This window comes from Psittacula echo (assembly GCF_963264785.1).
Source record: "Psittacula echo genome assembly, contig: SCAFFOLD_146, whole genome shotgun sequence".
Classification (NCBI taxonomy): domain Eukaryota; kingdom Metazoa; phylum Chordata; class Aves; order Psittaciformes; family Psittacidae; genus Psittacula; species Psittacula echo.
The window spans coordinates 576-18,913 of record NW_027664211.1 but is presented as its reverse complement, the minus strand read 5'-3'; the positions used below and the strand labels follow the sequence as shown (position 1 = coordinate 18,913).

Here is an 18,338-nt window from a genome sequence, read left to right as displayed (position 1 = left end):
CCTGGGGGGAGCCAGGGGGTCTGGGGGGATCCATGGGGGGGTCTCAATGGTCCCGAGAGGGGTCCCAGGGGGTCTCATCCCGGGGTCTCCCCCCGTGGTGCAGGGGCCGGGGTGGTCCCGGTGGCCCCGTAGCTCAGGGGGGGCCCCCCCGGGGGTCCCCCCCCGCCCCCTCCTCCTCCTCCTCCTTCCCCCTCCCCTCCCTCCTCGTCCTCCTCCTCCTCCCCCTCCTCGTCGCTGGCCCCGCCCCTCGGCGCCAGAGGCTCCGCCTCCTCCCGCGCAGGCTCCGCCCACCACTGCGGCTCCCCCGAGGCGAAGGCGCCGTAGAAGGCCACGCCCCCGTAGTGCACGAGCGCCGCGATCAGGAACACCCACTGCCACTCCTCCCGCGTCTGGCAGCCAATCACGGAGCCACGCCGCAGGCCACGCCGGCCAATCCGGACGCGCGGTTCAAGGAGAGGGCGGGACCAGGGGGGTGGCGGTGAGGATCCCCCGGCTCCTAGCGCTGCCCACCCCATGGCTCCCAATGCACCTCCTAAGGGTTCTATTGCCCCCCTCTGGGTTCTATTGCCCCCAGTGCGCCCCCAATGCTTCCCCATGGCACTTAATACCCTCCATACACCCTATTCCCCCCCGCAGGTCCTACTGCTCACCCCATAGCCCCCAAAAGGCTCCCAATGACACCCCATGGCTCTTAGTACCCCCCCATACACCCTATTCCTGCTTCCAGGTCGTAGTGGCCCCCCCCATAGCCCCCAAAGGCTCCCAATGCCACCCCAACCCCTATTGCCCCGGGGTCCTAGTGCCCTCCCCACCTTGTGCCGGGTGAGGGCCCCCACGATGAGGGGACAAACCATGCCCGAGAGCGTCCCCACGCCATTAGAGAGCCCCATGAGGACGCTGGCGTAGCGGGGGGCGATGTCCAAGTGGTTGACATTGAACCCTAGGAGGGGGATTACGGGATAAGGGGGTGGGGGGGGGGGGGGCACAAAGGTGGTGTCGTTCCCCCTCCCCCCCAACCAAAGCCATGGTTGGCCCCATCCCTGCCCTCACCGGAAATGGCGAAGCCGCTGAAGCCCACGGCCAGGACGAGGAAGGAGATGGCGACGGCGCGGGAGTGCGAGTACCCCACCACCAGCAGCAGCGTCGCCTCCATGCCGAAGCCTGGGGGGGGGGGGGGCAAGGGCTCGAGGTCTTCCCTATGGCCCCTGTATCCTTTCTGGCCTCTCCAAGTGCCTGCCCCATTGCCCCCCCCATCCATCCCTGCCTGGCCCAACCTCACCTCCGCAGTTCATCATCTTCCTCACGTTGGTGGTGGACATGATCCCCCTGGAGCGCAGGAAATCGGCCACTTGGCCCCCGATGGGCACCACGATGGTCATCACCAGATGGGGCAGGGCCGAGAGCAGCCCCACCTGGGGGGAGCAGATGGGGGGGCAGCAATTAGGGGGAGACGGGCACTAAGACCATGGGGGGGCAGGTGGAATAGGGACTAGGTGGGCACTAGGACCCAGCAGGGCAATGGGTACTGGGCAGAGGGGCACTAGGACCCAGCAGGGCAATGGGTACTGGGCAGAGGGGCACTAGGACCCAGCAGGGCAATGGGTACTGGGCAGAGGGGCACTAGGACCCAGCAGGGCAATGGGCACTGGGCAGAGGGGCACTAGGACCCAGCAGGGCAATGGGCACTGGAGCAGAGGGGCACTAGGACCCAGCAGGGCAATGGGCACTGGAGCAGAGGGGCACTAGGACCCAGCAGGGCAATGGGTACTGGGCAGAGGGGCACTAGGACCCAGCAGGGCAATGGGTACTGGGCAGAGGGGCACTAGGACCCAGCAGGGCAATGGGCACTGGGCAGAGGGGCACTAGGACCCAGCAGGGCAATGGGCACTGGGCAGAGGGGCACTAGGACCCAGCAGGGCAATGGGCACTGGGCAGAGGGGCACTAGGACCCAGCAGGGCAATGGGCACTGGAGCAGAGGGGCACTAGGACCCAGCAGGGCAATGGGCACTGGGCAGAGGGGCACTAGGACCCAGCAGGGCAATGGGTACTGGAGCAGAGGGGCACTAGGACCCAGCAGGGCAATGGGTACTGGGCAGAGGGGCACTAGGACCCAGCAGGGCAATGGGTACTGGAGCAGAGGGGCACTAGGACCCAGCAGGGCAATGGGTACTGGGCAGAGGGGCACTAGGACCCAGCAGGGCAATGGGCACTGGGCAGAGGGGCACTAGGACCCAGCAGGGCAATGGGCACTGGGCAGAGGGGCACTAGGACCCAGCAGGGCAATGGGTACTGGGCAGAGGGGCACTAGGACCCAGCAGGGCAATGGGTACTGGGCAGAGGGGCACTAGGACCCAGCAGGGCAATGGGCACTGGGCAGAGGGGCACTAGGACCCAGCAGGGCAATGGGTACTGGAGCAGAGGGGCACTAGGACCCAGCAGGGCAATGGGTACTGGGCAGAGGGGCACTAGGACCCAGCAGGGCAATGGGTACTGGGCAGAGGGGCACTAGGACCCAGCAGGGCAATGGGCACTGGAGCAGAGGGGCACTAGGACCCAGCAGGGCAATGGGCACTGGGCAGAGGGGCACTAGGACCCAGCAGGGCAATGGGTACTGGGCAGAGGGGCACTAGGACCCAGCAGGGCAATGGGTACTGGAGCAGAGGGGCACTAGGACCCAGCAGGGCAATGGGCACTGGGCAGAGGGGCACTAGGACCCAGCAGGGCAATGGGTACTGGAGCAGAGGGGCACTAGGACCCAGCAGGGCAATGGGTACTGGGCAGAGGGGCACTAGGACCCAGCAGGGCAATGGGTACTGGGCAGAGGGGCACTAGGACCCAGCAGGGCAATGGGCACTGGAGCAGAGGGGCACTAGGACCCAGCAGGGCAATGGGCACTGGGCAGAGGGGCACTAGGACCCAGCAGGGCAATGGCTACTGGGCAGAGGGGCACTAGGACCCAGCAGGGCAATGGGTACTGGGCAGAGGGGCACTAGGACCCAGCAGGGCAATGGGCACTGGGCAGAGGGGCACTAGGACCCAGCAGGGCAATGGGTACTGGGCAGAGGGGCACTAGGACCCAGCAGGGCAATGGGCACTGGGCAGAGGGGCACTAGGACCCAGCAGGGCAATGGGCACTGGGCAGAGGGGCACTAGGACCCAGCAGGGCAATGGGTACTGGGCAGAGGGGCACTAGGACCCAGCAGGGCAATGGGCACTGGGCAGAGGGGCACTAGGACCCAGCAGGGCAATGGGTACTGGGCAGAGGGGCACTAGGACCCAGCAGGGCAATGGGTACTGGGCAGAGGGGCACTAGGACCCAGCAGGGCAATGGGCACTGGGCAGAGGGGCACTAGGACCCAGCAGGGCAATGGGCACTGGAGCAGAGGGGCACTAGGACCCAGCAGGGCAATGGGCACTGGGCAGAGGGGCACTAGGACCCAGCAGGGCAATGGGTACTGGGCAGAGGGGCACTAGGACCCAGCAGGGCAATGGGTACTGGGCAGAGGGGCACTAGGACCCAGCAGGGCAATGGGCACTGGAGCAGAGGGGCACTAGGACCCAGCAGGGCAATGGGTACTGGAGCAGAGGGGCACTAGGACCCAGCAGGGCAATGGGCACTGGGCAGAGGGGCACTAGGACCCAGCAGGGCAATGGGCACTGGAGCAGAGGGGCACTAGGACCCAGCAGGGCAATGGGCACTGGGCAGAGGGGCACTAGGACCCAGCAGGGCAATGGGCACTGGAGCAGAGGGGCACTAGGACCCAGCAGGGCAATGGGCACTGGGCAGAGGGGCACTAGGACCCAGCAGGGCAATGGGTACTGGGCAGAGGGGCACTAGGACCCAGCAGGGCAATGGGCACTGGAGCAGAGGGGCACTAGGACCCAGCAGGGCAATGGGCACTGGAGCAGAGGGGCACTAGGACCCAGCAGGGCAATGGGCACTGGAGCAGAGGGGCACTAGGACCCAGCAGGGCAATGGGCACTGGAGCAGAGGGGCACTAGGACCCAGCAGGGCAATGGGCACTGGGCAGAGGGGCACTAGGACCCAGCAGGGCAATGGGCACTGGGCAGAGGGGCACTAGGACCCAGCAGGGCAATGGGCACTGGGCAGAGGGGCACTAGGACCCAGCAGGGCAATGGGTACTGGAGCAGAGGGGCACTAGGACCCAGCAGGGCAATGGGCACTGGGCAGAGGGGCACTAGGACCCAGCAGGGCAATGGGCACTGGAGCAGAGGGGCACTAGGACCCAGCAGGGCAATGGGCACTGGGCAGAGGGGCACTAGGACCCAGCAGGGCAATGGGTACTGGGCAGAGGGGCACTAGGACCCAGCAGGGCAATGGGCACTGGGCAGAGGGGCACTAGGACCCAGCAGGGCAATGGGCACTGGAGCAGAGGGGCACTAGGACCCAGCAGGGCAATGGGTACTGGGGCAGAGGGGCACTAGGACCCAGCAGGGCAATGGCTACTGGGCAGAGGGGCACTAGGACCCAGCAGGGCAATGGGTACTGGGCAGAGGGGCACTAGGACCCAGCAGGGCAATGGCTACTGGGCAGAGGGGCACTAGGACCCAGCAGGGCAATGGGTACTGGGCAGAGGGGCACTAGGACCCAGCAGGGTAATGGGCACTGGGCAGAGGGGCACTAGGACCCAGCAGGGCAATGGGTACTGGGCAGAGGGGCACTAGGACCCAGCAGGGCAATGGGCACTGGGCAGAGGGGCACTAGGACCCAGCAGGGCAATGGGCACTGGGCAGAGGGGCACTAGGACCCAGCAGGGCAATGGGCAGTGGAGCAGAGGGGCACCAGAACCCAGCAGGGCAATGGGTACTGGGCAGAGGGGCACTAGGACCCAGCAGGGCAATGGGCACTGGGCAGAGGGGCACTAGGACCCAGCAGGGCAATGGGTACTGGAGCAGAGGGGCACTAGGACCCAGCAGGGCAATGGGTACTGGGCAGAGGGGCACTAGGACCCAGCAGGGCAATGGGCACTGGAGCAGAGGGGCACTAGGACCCAGCAGGGCAATGGGCAGTGGAGCAGAGGGGCACTAGAACCCAGCAGGGCAATGGGTACTGGGCAGAGGGGCACTAGGACCCAGCAGGGCAATGGGTACTGGGCAGAGGGGCACTAGGACCCAGCAGGGCAATGGGTACTGGGCAGAGGGGCACTAGGACCCAGCAGGGCAATGGGCACTGGAGCAGAGGGGCACTAGGACCCAGCAGGGCAATGGGCAGTGGAGCAGAGGGGCACTAGAACCCAGCAGGGCAATGGGTACTGGGCAGAGGGGCACTAGGACCCAGCAGGGCAATGGGTACTGGGCAGAGGGGCACTAGGACCCAGCAGGGCAATGGGCACTGGGCAGAGGGGCACTAGGACCCAGCAGGGCAATGGGCACTGGAGCAGAGGGGCACTAGGACCCAGCAGGGCAATGGGCACTGGAGCAGAGGGGCACTAGGACCCAGCAGGGCAATGGGCACTGGGCAGAGGGGCACTAGGACCCAGCAGGGCAATGGGCACTGGGCAGAGGGGCACTAGGACCCAGCAGGGCAATGGGCACTGGGCAGAGGGGCACTAGGACCCAGCAGGGCAATGGGTACTGGAGCAGAGGGGCACTAGGACCCAGCAGGGCAATGGGTACTGGGGCAGAGGGGCACTAGGACCCAGCAGGGCAATGGGCACTGGGCAGAGGGGCACTAGGACCCAGCAGGGCAATGGGCACTGGGCAGAGGGGCACTAGGACCCAGCAGGGCAATGGGCACTGGGCAGAGGGGCACTAGGACCCAGCAGGGCAATGGGCACTGGGCAGAGGGGCACTAGGACCCAGCAGGGCAATGGGCACTGGAGCAGAGGGGCACTAGGACCCAGCAGGGCAATGGGTACTGGGCAGAGGGGCACTAGGACCCAGCAGGGCAATGGGTACTGGAGCAGAGGGGCACTAGGACCCAGCAGGGCAATGGGCACTGGAGCAGAGGGGCACTAGGACCCAGCAGGGCAATGGGCACTGGGCAGAGGGGCACTAGGACCCAGCAGGGCAATGGGCACTGGAGCAGAGGGGCACTAGGACCCAGCAGGGCAATGGGCACTGGGCAGAGGGGCACTAGGACCCAGCAGGGCAATGGGCACTGGGCAGAGGGGCACTAGGACCCAGCAGGGCAATGGGTACTGGAGCAGAGGGGCACTAGGACCCAGCAGGGCAATGGGTACTGGGCAGAGGGGCACTAGGACCCAGCAGGGCAATGGGCACTGGAGCAGAGGGGCACTAGGACCCGGTGAACAGCGCCTGGGTGATCCCTAGGACCCAGCGGGCATGGGGCTTTGTGGTGTCCTATGGGGGCTATGGGGGGCGGGGGGGGGAGGCTCGCAGGGTCTATAGGGTGCACTATAGGTGCCCACCCCCCCGCTATAGGGAGCTGCTGGGGCCCCACCTGGCTGATGTCGAGGCCGAAGACCTCCTCGAAGTAGGCGGGCTGGCTGATGAGCAGCAGGTAGAAGGTCCAGCTGCGGCAGAAGTTGGCCACGATGATGGCGTAGACGGGCAGGGACGTGAAGAAGTGGCGCCAGGGGGTGGGCAGCTGAAGGGGGGGGGGGGGGGGGGGCATTGCCCCCATTAATCCCCCCATTAACCCCCATTCCCCACCCATCACCCCCCGTTATCCCCATTAACCCCCCGTTACCCCTCCATTAAGCCATCACCCCCATTGCCCCCCTATTACCCCATTTCCCCCGTTAGCCCCGATCACCCCAGTTGCCACATCATCCCCAACACCCCCATTACCCCCATTGCCCCCATTGCCCCCATGGCCCCCATGGCCCCCATTGCCCCCATGGCCCCCATGGCCCCCATTACCCCCATTGCCCCCATGGCCCCCATTGCCCCCATTGCCCCCATGGCCCCCATTGCCCCCATTACCCCCATTGCCCCCATTGCTCCCATTGCCCCCATTGCCCCCATGGCCCCCATTGCCCCCATTACCCCCATTGCTCCCATTGCTCCCATTGCTCCCATTGCCCCCATTACCCCCATTGCCCCCATGGCCCCCATTGCCCCCATTGCCCCCATTGCTCCCATTGCCCCCCATTGCTCCCATTGCTCCCATTGCCCCATTGCCCCCATTGCCCCCATGGCCCCCATTGCCCCCATTGCTCCCATTGCCCCCATTACCCCCATTGCCCCCATGGCCCCCCATTGCCCCATTACCCCCATTACCCCCATTGCTCCCATTGCCCCCATTGCCCTCCATTGCTCCCATTACCCCCATTGCCCCCATTGCTCCCATTGCCCCCATTGCCCCCATTACCCCCATTGCCCCCATTGCCCCCATTGCCCCCATTCCCCCCATTGCCCCCATTGCCCCCATTGCCCCCATTACCCCCATTACCCCCATTGCCCCCATTGCCCCCATTCCCCCCATTGCCCCCATTGCCCCCATTGCTCCCATTGCCCCCATTGCCCCCATTGCCCCCATTGCTCCCATTGCCCCCATTGCCCCCATTACCCCCATTCCCCCCATTGCCCCCATTGCCCCCCACCAGCCCCAGCTCACCCGCACGGACCCCCCCGCGCCCTCCCCGATGCTCTCCTCAATGTATTTCCTCTCCTGGGCGCTGATGGTCGGGTGCTGGGCAGGGCTCTCGTAGGACACCAGCACCCAGAAGAGGTACCAGCAGACCCCGAAGCTGCCTGCGGGCAATGGGGGCAATGGGGGCAATGGGGGCAATGGGGGGCAATGGGGGTAATGGGGGTAATGGGGGGTAATGGGGGGTAATGGGGGTAATGGGGGAATGGGGGGTAATGGGGGCAATGGGGGTAATGGGGGCCATGGGGGTAATGGGGGCAATGGGGGCAATGGGGGTAATGGGGGTAATGGGGGTAATGGGAGCAATGGTGGGTAATGGGGGCAATGGGGGGTAATGGGGGTAATGGGAGCAATGGGGGGTAATGGGGGCAATGGGGGCAATGGGGGGTAATGGGGGCAATGGGGGCAATGGGAGGTAATGGCAGTAATGGGAGCAATGGTGGGTAATGGGGGCAATGGGGGTTAATGGGGGCAATGGGGGTAATGGGGGTAATGGGGGTAATGGGGGCAATGGGGGGTAATGGGGGCAATGGGGGTTAATGGGGGCAATGGGGGTAATGGGGGTAATGGGGGTAATGGGGGCAATGGGGGGTAATGGGGGCAATGGGGGGTAATGGGGGTAATGGGGGTAATGGGGGCAATGGGGGGTAATGGGGGTAATGGGGGTAATGGGGGTAATGGGGGTAATGGGGGCAATGGGGGGCAATGGGGGGCAATGGGGTCAATGGGGGCAAGGGGGGGTAATGGGGGGTAATGGAGGGCAATGGGGGTCATGGGGTCCCAGGGGTCAGGGGTCCCAGGGGTCAGGGGTCACTCACCGTAGACGTAGAACACGGAGCTCCAGCCCGTGAACTGCACCAGGACCCCGGCCAGCGGCATGGCCACCACTGCGCCCGCGTAGGAGCCTGGGGGGGCAGCGGTCACGTGGGCTCAGGCGGGGTCACGTGGGCTCACGCACGGGCAGCTATGGCTCATCTGGGGTCACATGGGGCCAGCCATGGGTCTTATGGGGTGACGTGGGGTTACCCATGCGTCACATGGGGTCATCCACGGGTCACATGGGGTCACATGGGGTCACACGTGATCGTCCATGAGTCATATGGGGTAATCCATGGGTCACATGGGGTCACATGGGGTCACACGTGATCGTCCACGAGTCATATGGGGTCATCCACGGGTCACATGGGGTCACATGTGATCGTCCACGGGTCATATGGGGTCATCCATGGGTCACATGGGGTCATCCACGGGTCATATGGGGTCACATGGGGTCACACGGGGGTCGTAAAGGTTGCCCAGGGGTCGGTTGAGGGCCCTGGGGTCATAAAGGGGTCACCCAGAGGTCACAAGAGGTCACCCAGGGGTCATGCGGGGTCACCCAGCGGTCACTGGGGTCACCTGGAGGTCACAGGGGGGTCACACAAAGGTCACAGGGGGGTCACGGGGGTCACGTGATACCGCAGAAGGCCGTGGTCGCCAGGCGGCTCCGCTCCAAGGGGGGGGCCCATTTGCTCCAGATCCCGTGGCAGGCCGGGTACGTCACGCCCTGGGAACGGGCCGACAGCCAATGGGGAGCCTCCCCCCGGCCCCGCCTCGCCCCCAGCAGCCAATGGGCCGCGGCGGCGCCCTCACCTCCACCAATCCCTGCAGGACGCGCACGGTGACCACGCAGCCCACGTGGGTGCGGGCGGCCGCCGGGATCAGCATGTTCAGGAGCGAGGTGGCCACGATGGCCAGGCCGAAGACCCTGCGGGGGGCGGGGCTTCAGGGGGACACGCCCCTCCGAGGCCACGCCCCCCCTGAGGCCACGCCCCCCTCTTGAGGCCACAATGGGAAGAAGGGAATTCCCGCCCTTTCACCCCTTCTAATGGCGGGAAAAAGGGAATTCCCGCCCTTTAACCCATTCTAATGGCGGGAAAAAGGGAATTCCCGCCCTTTCACCCATTCTAATGGCGGGAAAAAGGGAATTCCCACCCTTTCACCCATTCTAATGGCGGGAAAAAGGGAATTCCCGCTCTTTAACCCATTCTAATGGCGGGAAAAAGGGAATTCCCGCTCTTTAACCCATTCTAATGGCGCGAAAAAGGGAATTCCCGCTCTTTCACCCATTCTAATGGCGGGAAAAAGGGAATTCCCGCCCTTTAACCCATTCTAATGGTGGGAAAAAGGGAATTCCCACCCTTTCACCCATTCTAATGGCGGGAAAAGCGGAATTCCCGCCCTTTAAGCCATTCTAATGGCGGGAAAAAGGGAATTCCCGCTCTTTAACCCATTCTAATGGCGGGAAAAAGGGAATTCCCGCCCTTTCACCCATTCTAATGGCGGGAAAAAGGGAATTCCCGCTCTTTAACCCATTCTAATGGCGGGAAAAAGGGAATTCCCGCCCTTTAACCCATTCTAATGGTGGGAAAAAGGGAATTCCCGCCCTTTCACCCATTCTAATGGCGGGAAAAGCGGAATTCCCGCCCTTTAAGCCATTCTAATGGCGGGAAAAAGGGAATTCCCGCTCTTTAACCCATTCTAATGGTGGGAAAAAGGGAATTCCCGCCCTTTCACCCCTTCTAATGGCGGGAAAAAGGGAATTCCCGCTCTTTAACCCATTCTAATGGCGGGAAAAAGGGAATTCCCGCACTTTCACCCATTCTAATGGCGGGAAAAGCGGAATTCCCGCCCTTTAACCCATTCTAATGGTGGGAAAAAGGGAATTCCCGCCCTTTCACCCATTCTAATGGCGGGAAAAAGGGAATTCCCGCTCTTTAACCCATTCTAATGGCGGGAAAAAGGGAATTCCCGCCCTTTCACCCTTCTAATGGCGGGAAAAAGGGAATTCCCGCTCTTTAACCCATTCTAATGGCGGGAAAAAGGGAATTCCCGCACTTTCACCCATTCTAATGGCGGGAAAAGCGGAATTCCCGCTCTTTAACCCATTCTAATGGCGGGAAAAAGGGAATTCCCGCACTTTCACCCATTCTAATGGCGGGAAAAGCGGAATTCCCGCCCTTTAACCCATTCTAATGGTGGGAAAAAGGGAATTCCCGCCCTTTCACCCATTCTAATGGCGGGAAAAAGGGAATTCCCGCTCTTTAACCCATTCTAATGGCGGGAAAAAGGGAATTCCCGCACTTTCACCCCTTCTAATGGCGGGAAAAAGGGAATTCCCGCTCTTTAACCCATTCTAATGGCGGGAAAAAGGGAATTCCCGCTCTTTAACCCATTCTAATGGCGGGAAAAAGGGAATTCCCGCCCTTTAAGCCATTCTAATGGCGGGAAAAAGGGAATTCCCGCTCTTTAACCCATTCTAATGGCGCGAAAAAGGGAATTCCCGCTCTTTAACCCATTCTAATGGCGGGAAAAAGGGAATTCCCGCTCTTTAACCCATTCTAATGGCGGGAAAAAGGGAATTCCCGCCCTTTCACCCATTCTAATGGCGGGAAAAGCGGAATTCCCGCCCTTTAAGCCATTCTAATGGCGGGAAAAAGGGAATTCCCGCTCTTTAACCCATTCTAATGGCAGGAAAAAGGGAATTCCCGCCCTTTCACCCATTCTAATGGCGGGAAAAGCGGAATTCCCGCCCTTTAAGCCATTCTAATGGCGGGAAAAAGGGAATTCCCGCTCTTTAACCCATTCTAATGGCGGGAAAAAGGGAATTCCCGCTCTTTAACCCATTCTAATGGCGCGAAAAAGGGAATTCCCGCTCTTTAACCCATTCTAATGGCGGGAAAAAGGGAATTCCCGCTCTTTAACCCATTCTAATGGCGGGAAAAAGGGAATTCCCGCCCTTTCACCCTTCTAATGGCGGGAAAAAGGGAATTCCCGCTCTTTAACCCATTCTAATGGCGGGAAAAAGGGAATTCCCGCACTTTCACCCATTCTAATGGCGGGAAAAGCGGAATTCCCGCTCTTTAACCCATTCTAATGGCGGGAAAAAGGGAATTCCCGCACTTTCACCCATTCTAATGGCGGGAAAAGCGGAATTCCCGCCCTTTAACCCATTCTAATGGTGGGAAAAAGGGAATTCCCGCCCTTTCACCCATTCTAATGGCGGGAAAAAGGGAATTCCCGCTCTTTAACCCATTCTAATGGCGGGAAAAAGGGAATTCCCGCACTTTCACCCCTTCTAATGGCGGGAAAAAGGGAATTCCCGCTCTTTAACCCATTCTAATGGCGGGAAAAAGGGAATTCCCGCTCTTTAACCCATTCTAATGGCGGGAAAAAGGGAATTCCCGCCCTTTAAGCCATTCTAATGGCGGGAAAAAGGGAATTCCCGCTCTTTAACCCATTCTAATGGCGCGAAAAAGGGAATTCCCGCTCTTTAACCCATTCTAATGGCGGGAAAAAGGGAATTCCCGCTCTTTAACCCATTCTAATGGCGGGAAAAAGGGAATTCCCGCCCTTTCACCCATTCTAATGGCGGGAAAAGCGGAATTCCCGCCCTTTAAGCCATTCTAATGGCGGGAAAAAGGGAATTCCCGCTCTTTAACCCATTCTAATGGCGGGAAAAAGGGAATTCCCGCCCTTTCACCCATTCTAATGGCGGGGAAAAGCGGAATTCCCGCCCTTTAAGCCATTCTAATGGCGGGAAAAAGGGAATTCCCGCCCTTTAACCCATTCTAATGGCGGGAAAAAGGGAATTCCCGCTCTTTAACCCATTCTAATGGCGCGAAAAAGGGAATTCCCGCTCTTTAACCCATTCTAATGGCGGGAAAAAGGGAATTCCCGCTCTTTAACCCATTCTAATGGCGGGAAAAAGGGAATTCCCGCCCTTTCACCCATTCTAATGGCGGGAAAAGCGGAATTCCCGCCCTTTAACCCATTCTAATGGCGGGAAAAAGGGAATTCCCGCCCTTTAACCCATTCTAATGGCGGGAAAAAGGGAATTCCCGCTCTTTAACCCATTCTAATGGCGCGAAAAAGGAATTCCCGCTCTTTAACCCATTCTAATGGCGGGAAAAAAGGAATTCCCGCCCTTTAACCCATTCTAATGGTGGGAAAAAGGGAATTCCCGCCCTTTCACCCATTCTAATGGCGGGAAAAGCGGAATTCCCGCCCTTTAAGCCATTCTAATGGCGGGAAAAAGGGAATTCCCGCCCTTTCACCCATTCTAATGGCGGGAAAAAGGGAATTCCCGCTCTTTAACCCATTCTAATGGCGGGAAAAAGGGAATTCCCGCCCTTTCACCCATTCTAATGGCGGGAAAAGCGGAATTCCCGCCCTTTAAGCCATTCTAATGGCGGGAAAAAGGGAATTCCCGCCCTTTCACCCATTCTAATGGTGGGAAAAAGGGAATTCCGCTCTTTAACCCATTCTAATGGCGGGAAAAAGGGAATTCCCGCCCTTTCACCCATTCTAATGGCGGGAAAAGCGGAATTCCCACACTTTCAACCCCCAATACGGGAACAGGAAGGGAATTCCCTCCCCACGCCCCTTAAGGCCACGCCCCCTCAAGCTCCGCCCACCCCCCCCTTGGCCTCGAGGCCTGGGGCTGTTACTGGGGGGCTATGGGGTCCCGTATATCCCATTGAGGCCCTATAAATGGTAACGAATGACACCCCCTGCATGGCCACGCCCCCTTCATGGCCACGCCCCCTTTTAGGCCACGCCCCGGCCCATTGGCCTCACCCTCCAAGGCAGGCAGGGGGCGGAGCCCTGCCCGCCATGGCCACGCCCACCCCCTGGCCACGCCCCCTTCGAGGCCCCGCCCCCTTACCTGTTGGCCGCGAACCTCTGGGCGATGAAGCCCCCGGGATCTGGGTCACGATGTAGCCCCAGAAGAAGGAGCCGTGGATGAGCCCCACGGTCTCGGGGTCCCAATTGAACTGCGGGCGCTGGGGGGGGGGGAAATAACCCCCATAACTCCCCATAGCACATCCCCAGACCCCCCCCTGCCCCACATATCCCCCCACTTCCTGCCCCATACCATGGCTCACAGCCTTCCTATACCCCCCATACCACATCCCCATAGCCCCCCAGCTCCCCGTAACCCCCTATAACCCCCCCCATACCACATCCCCATAGCCCCCAGCTCCCCATAACCCCCCTATAACCCCCCCATACCACATCCCCATAGCCCCCAGCTCCCCATAACCCCCCTATAGCCCCCCCATACCACATCCCCATAGCCCCCAGCTCCCCATAACCCCCTATAACCCCCCCATACCACATCCCCATAGCCCCCCAGCTCCCCATAACCGCCCTATAACCCCCCCATACCACATCCCCATAGCCCCCAGCTCCCCATAACCCCCCTATAACCCCCCATACCACATCCCCATAGCCCCCAGCTCCCCATAACCCCCCTATAACCCCCCCATACCACATCCCCATAGCCCCCAGCTCCCCATAACCCCCCTATAACCCCCCCATACCACATCCCCATAGCCCCAGCTCCCCATACCCCCTATAACCCCCCCATACCGCATCCCCATAGCCCCAGCTCCCCATAACCCCCCTATAACCCCCCCATACCACATCCCCATAGCCCCCCAGCCCCACATAACCCCCTATACCCCCCCCCCCATAGCCCCTACCTGCCCCGTGGGCCCCATTGACCATGCTGACCACGGCCACCCCCAGGTTGCAGCGGATGCCGAAGCTGATGCAGAAGCCGGCGGCGCAGAGCAGGGCGATCCCATAGCGCCGGGGGAGGCCCCAGCAGGTGCAGTCCAAGACGGGGGGGCGCGGGGGGGGGGGGGGCAGCACCGCCGCCCCCCCACCCCCCCCCCCCGAGCTCAGCTCCAGCCCCTCCGCATCCTCCTGACGCCGCTCCAGGAGCCTATGGGGGGGGGGGGGGGCATTCACCCCCTATAGCACCTATAGAACCCCCCCCCCCATGGCCTCAAGTGGTTCCCCCCCCCCCCCCCATCCCATAGCAAGGGATTAAGCACGGAGCTAAATCCTTGGCTTAGCACATGGGGAGGGGGGGGGCACATGGAAGGGGGGGGGAACACGCGTGAACACGCGTGTGCGGTACCCAAAGGGAGGGTAAAGGGGAGGGGACATATGTATGCAGCCCCCCCACCCCCCCATATAATGGCTTAGGTTAATAGGAAGGGGATTGGGGGGGAATGGGGTGGGAATAAGGGGGGGGTCATGGAGCAGCTCTGACCCTAACCCCCCCCAACCACAATGGACCCCCCCATTGCCCCCCCCCATATGATGGGGTAGGTTAATAGAGAGGGGAATGGGGGGGGGGAATGGCGTGGGAATATGGGGGGTTATGGGGCAGCTCTGACCCTAACCCCCCCCCCCCCAATGGACCCCCCCATACGATGGGTTAGGTTAATACAGGGGTGATGGGGGGGGGAATGGGGGGGGTCATAGAGCAGCTCTGACCCTAACCCCCCGCCCCCCCCATACCATGTCCCCCCCCCATCACTCACCGATGGAGGCGCCCGAGCCCGGCCCCCAGCACCCTGCGGAGCTCGTCCTTGTTGAGCTGCATCGCGCCTCAGGGCTCCATCCTGACCCCCCCCTCCCTGCCCCCCTTGGTTTCTCCCTTCTTCCTCCTCCTCCTCCTCTTCCTCCTTGTCCCTTTGCTCCCCCCCCCCGCCTCCAGCTCAGGGCTAAATCCCCCCCCCCCCCCCCCTTTATCTCTATGGGAAGGGGGGGGGCAATAAAAGGGGGGGGGGGAAGTAGAGCGACCCCTGGTGGATGGGAGGACGGAAGTGATCGTTTATTGGGGGGGGCATGGATAAAAGGGGGGGCAAAGGGGAAAGGTCACAGCTGCAGCGGCATCGTCACGGTGAGGACCTGGGGGGGGGGGGAGAGAGTCAGAAGGGGCGGGGCTTGAAGGGGCGGGGCTTGAAGGGGCGGGGCTTAAAACGGGCGGGGCTTGAAGGGGCGGGGCTTAAAAAGGCAGGTTGTGGTCAATGGGGTTTTAAAGGGGGCAAAAGCGGGGATTAAAGGGGGGTTAAGGGGGGGTTAGGGGGAGTAAAGGGGGGTTAAACGGGAGTTAAGGGGGCATAAAGGGGGATTAAGGGGGGTAAAGGGGGATGAATGTGGGGTTAAGGGGGGTAAAGGGGGGCTTAAGGTGTGGTTAAAGAGAGCTTGAGGGGGGCAAAAGACTGTTAAAGGAGGTAAATGGGTGTTAAAGTGGGGTTAAAGGGGGGTTAAGGGGGGTTAAAAAGGGGGGTTAAGGGGGGGTAAAGGGGGGGTTAAAAAGGGGGGTAAGGGGGGTAAAGGGAAGCTAAGGAGGCTTAAAGGGGGTAAATGGGTGTTAAAGGGGGGCTAAAGGGGCTTAAAGTGGGGGTTAAAGGGGTGTTAGGGGGGGTTAAAGTGGGGCTAAAGGGGGGTTAAGGGGGGGTAAAGGGGAGCTAAGGAGGGTTAAAAGTGGGGTTAAAGGGGGTTGATGGGGGCTTAAAGGAGGGTTAAAAGAAAGGTTAAGGGGGGTCAAGCGGGATAAAGGGGGGGTAAAGGGGGGTGTTAAGGGGGGGTTAAAGGGGAGTAAAGGAGGGTAAAGAGGGGGTTAAAGGGGGGGGTCAATGGTTGCCATGGCGACCGTTACCTTGGTGCCGCGGTGGAAGCGGGCGTGGCAGCGGGCGGGGTCCGGGGGCAGGGGCAGCCCCAGCTGCAGGAGGGGGGGGCCCCCCCCGGCCCCCCCCAGCTCCAAGCGCTCTTGGTTCAGCAGGTGCAGAGACCCCGCCCCTGCCTGGGCGGAGCCAAAGGGGAGGGGGCGTGGCCGGGGGGGGAAGGGGCGGGGTCAGGCGCAGGCAACCCCCTGGGTCCTAAGCACCCCCCCCCCCCATAGGGATTAAAGGGGAGCCCGGCCCCATTGCAGCCCCGCAGTGCCCCATAACCCCCCCCATTGCCCCCTAACTCACAATGTGGGGCAGCAGCACCCGCGCCTGCAGCACCTTTGGGTGCTGAACCGAGGGCTCAGCCACTACCACGAAGATGGGGGGGTCCGGAGGGGGGGGGCTGTGGGAGGGAGGAGGAGGTTAAATGGGAAGGGGGGGGGGGGGGGGGCTGGACGATACCATTATGGGGAGGGGGGGATTCTGCACTCACCCCTCCAGCTCCTGGATGCGGGGCCGGATCCGGATGCTCTGGGTTGAGACGGAGCCAAGGAACTTGCGGTTCCGCAGCACCCGCCAGTCTTAAAGAGGGGGGCAATGGGGGGCAATGGGGGACGGCAATGGGGGACCCCCCCGCCCATTGCCCCCCATTGCCCCCCTTCTTTACCATTAAGGTCCAGTTCCACCCCATACTTCTCTGATAACCCCTCCATAGCCACAGTGAGGAAGAACTCCAGATACAAGGGGTCAGCCTGGGGGGGGGGGGTAAAAGGGGGGTCAGAGCACCCCAAAGCCCCCCCTTGACCCCCAATATCCCCCCCCCCCATACCTGGAGCGTGTGGAAGAAGCCGGAGTTGACCACAACGTCATAGGCAGTACAGGGCTGGCCGGCTGGGGGGGAATGGGGGGGTTAAAGGGGGTGATGGGGGTAATGGGGGCAAGGGGGGCAATGGGGCAATGGGGGTAAGGGGGCAATGGGGGAATGGGGGCAATGGGGGGGCAATGGGGCAATGGGGATCAATGGGGCAATGGGGGTCAATGGGGCAATGGGGGCAAAGGGGGTCAATGGGGTAATGGGGGACAATGGGGCAATGGGGGCAATGGGGGGGCAATGGGGGGGCAATGGGGGGCAATGGGGGCAATGGGGGTCAATGGGGCAATGGGGGCAATGGGAGCAATGGGGGCAATGGGGGGCAATGGGAGCAATGGGGGCAATGGGGGCAATGGGAGCAATGGGGGCAATGGGGGGCAATGGGGCAATGGGGGCAATGGGGCAATGGGGCAATGGGGCAATGGGGGGCAATGGGGGGCAATGGGGGCAATGGGGGCAATGGGGAGTAATGGGGGCAATGGGGCAATGGGGGCAATGGGGGTCAATGGGGCAATGGGGGCAATGGGGCAATGGGGCAATGGGGGCAATGGGGGGCAATGGGGGTCAATGGGGCAATGGGGGGCAATGGGGGCAATGGGGGCAATGGGGGGCAATGGGGCAATGGGGCAATGGGGGCAATGGGGGGCAATGGGGGCAATGGGGGCAATGGGGGGCAATGGGGGCAGTGGGGGGCAATGGGGGGCAATGGGGGAAATGGGGGGCAATGGGGATGCCTTTAGGGTGGTTTAGGATGAATTCAGGCTATTTTTGGGGTGATTTTGGGGTTTTCGGGGCTGTTTCTGCTCTCACCCCGGTCCAGCTCCGCGTGCGGCTCCCCCAGGCTCATGGGGATGCGGAAGCCGCCCCCGGGGGGTTGGGGCTCGGGCCCGTGCAGGAGGCGCCAGAGCCCGGGGGGGGAGAGCGGGGGGGGGGCGGCACCTCCCGGGAATGGCAGACATTGAGGAACACCTTGGCCCCTCCCCCCGCGCGGGTCTTCACGCACAGCCCTGGGGGGGGGGGGGAGCACGTTGAGATCCAACCCCCCCATGGAACCCCCATTGACCCCCCCATGGATCATCCCAATGGCTCCCCATTACCCCCCCATTACCCCCCATGGAGCCCCCCATTGCCCCTTTTAATGCCCCCATTACCCTCCATGGACCCCCCCATTGCCCCTCTTAATGCCCTCATTACTCCCCCCATTACCCCCCATGGAGCCCCCCATTGCCCCTCTTAATGCCCCCATTACCCCCCCCATTACCCCCCATGGATCCCCCCATTGCCCCTCTTAATGCCCCCATTACCCCCCCCATTACCCCCCATGGAGCCCCCCATTGCCCCTCTTAATGGCCCCATTACCCCCCCATGGACCCCTCC

General features: G+C 62.1%; 2 protein-coding genes across 2 annotated transcripts; both read right to left on the bottom strand.

The window, feature by feature from the left end:
• Nucleotides 1-29: 29 nt before the first annotated feature.
• On the bottom strand, nucleotides 30-15,018 carry LOC308232656 (vesicular glutamate transporter 1-like; the record flags this gene model as incomplete). The annotated part of the gene is given in 13 exon segments (XM_080639886.1): nucleotides 30-389; nucleotides 813-940; nucleotides 1,051-1,161; nucleotides 1,280-1,412; nucleotides 6,426-6,572; nucleotides 7,545-7,681; nucleotides 8,396-8,482; nucleotides 9,036-9,123; nucleotides 9,210-9,324; nucleotides 13,285-13,324; nucleotides 13,327-13,402; nucleotides 14,109-14,169; nucleotides 14,957-15,018. Coding segments are annotated over 13 exon segments (1,500 nt in total). The 3' UTR covers nucleotides 30-74.
• A 212-nt stretch (nucleotides 15,019-15,230) lies between these two features.
• PIH1D1 (PIH1 domain containing 1) lies at nucleotides 15,231-17,968 on the bottom strand (the record flags this gene model as incomplete). The annotated part of the gene is given in 8 exon segments (XM_080639883.1): nucleotides 15,231-15,326; nucleotides 16,081-16,224; nucleotides 16,397-16,493; nucleotides 16,584-16,671; nucleotides 16,758-16,842; nucleotides 16,920-16,981; nucleotides 17,772-17,894; nucleotides 17,897-17,968. Coding segments are annotated over 8 exon segments (704 nt in total), but the record flags the coding sequence as incomplete, so codon positions are not given.
• Nucleotides 17,969-18,338: the final 370 nt, after the last annotated feature.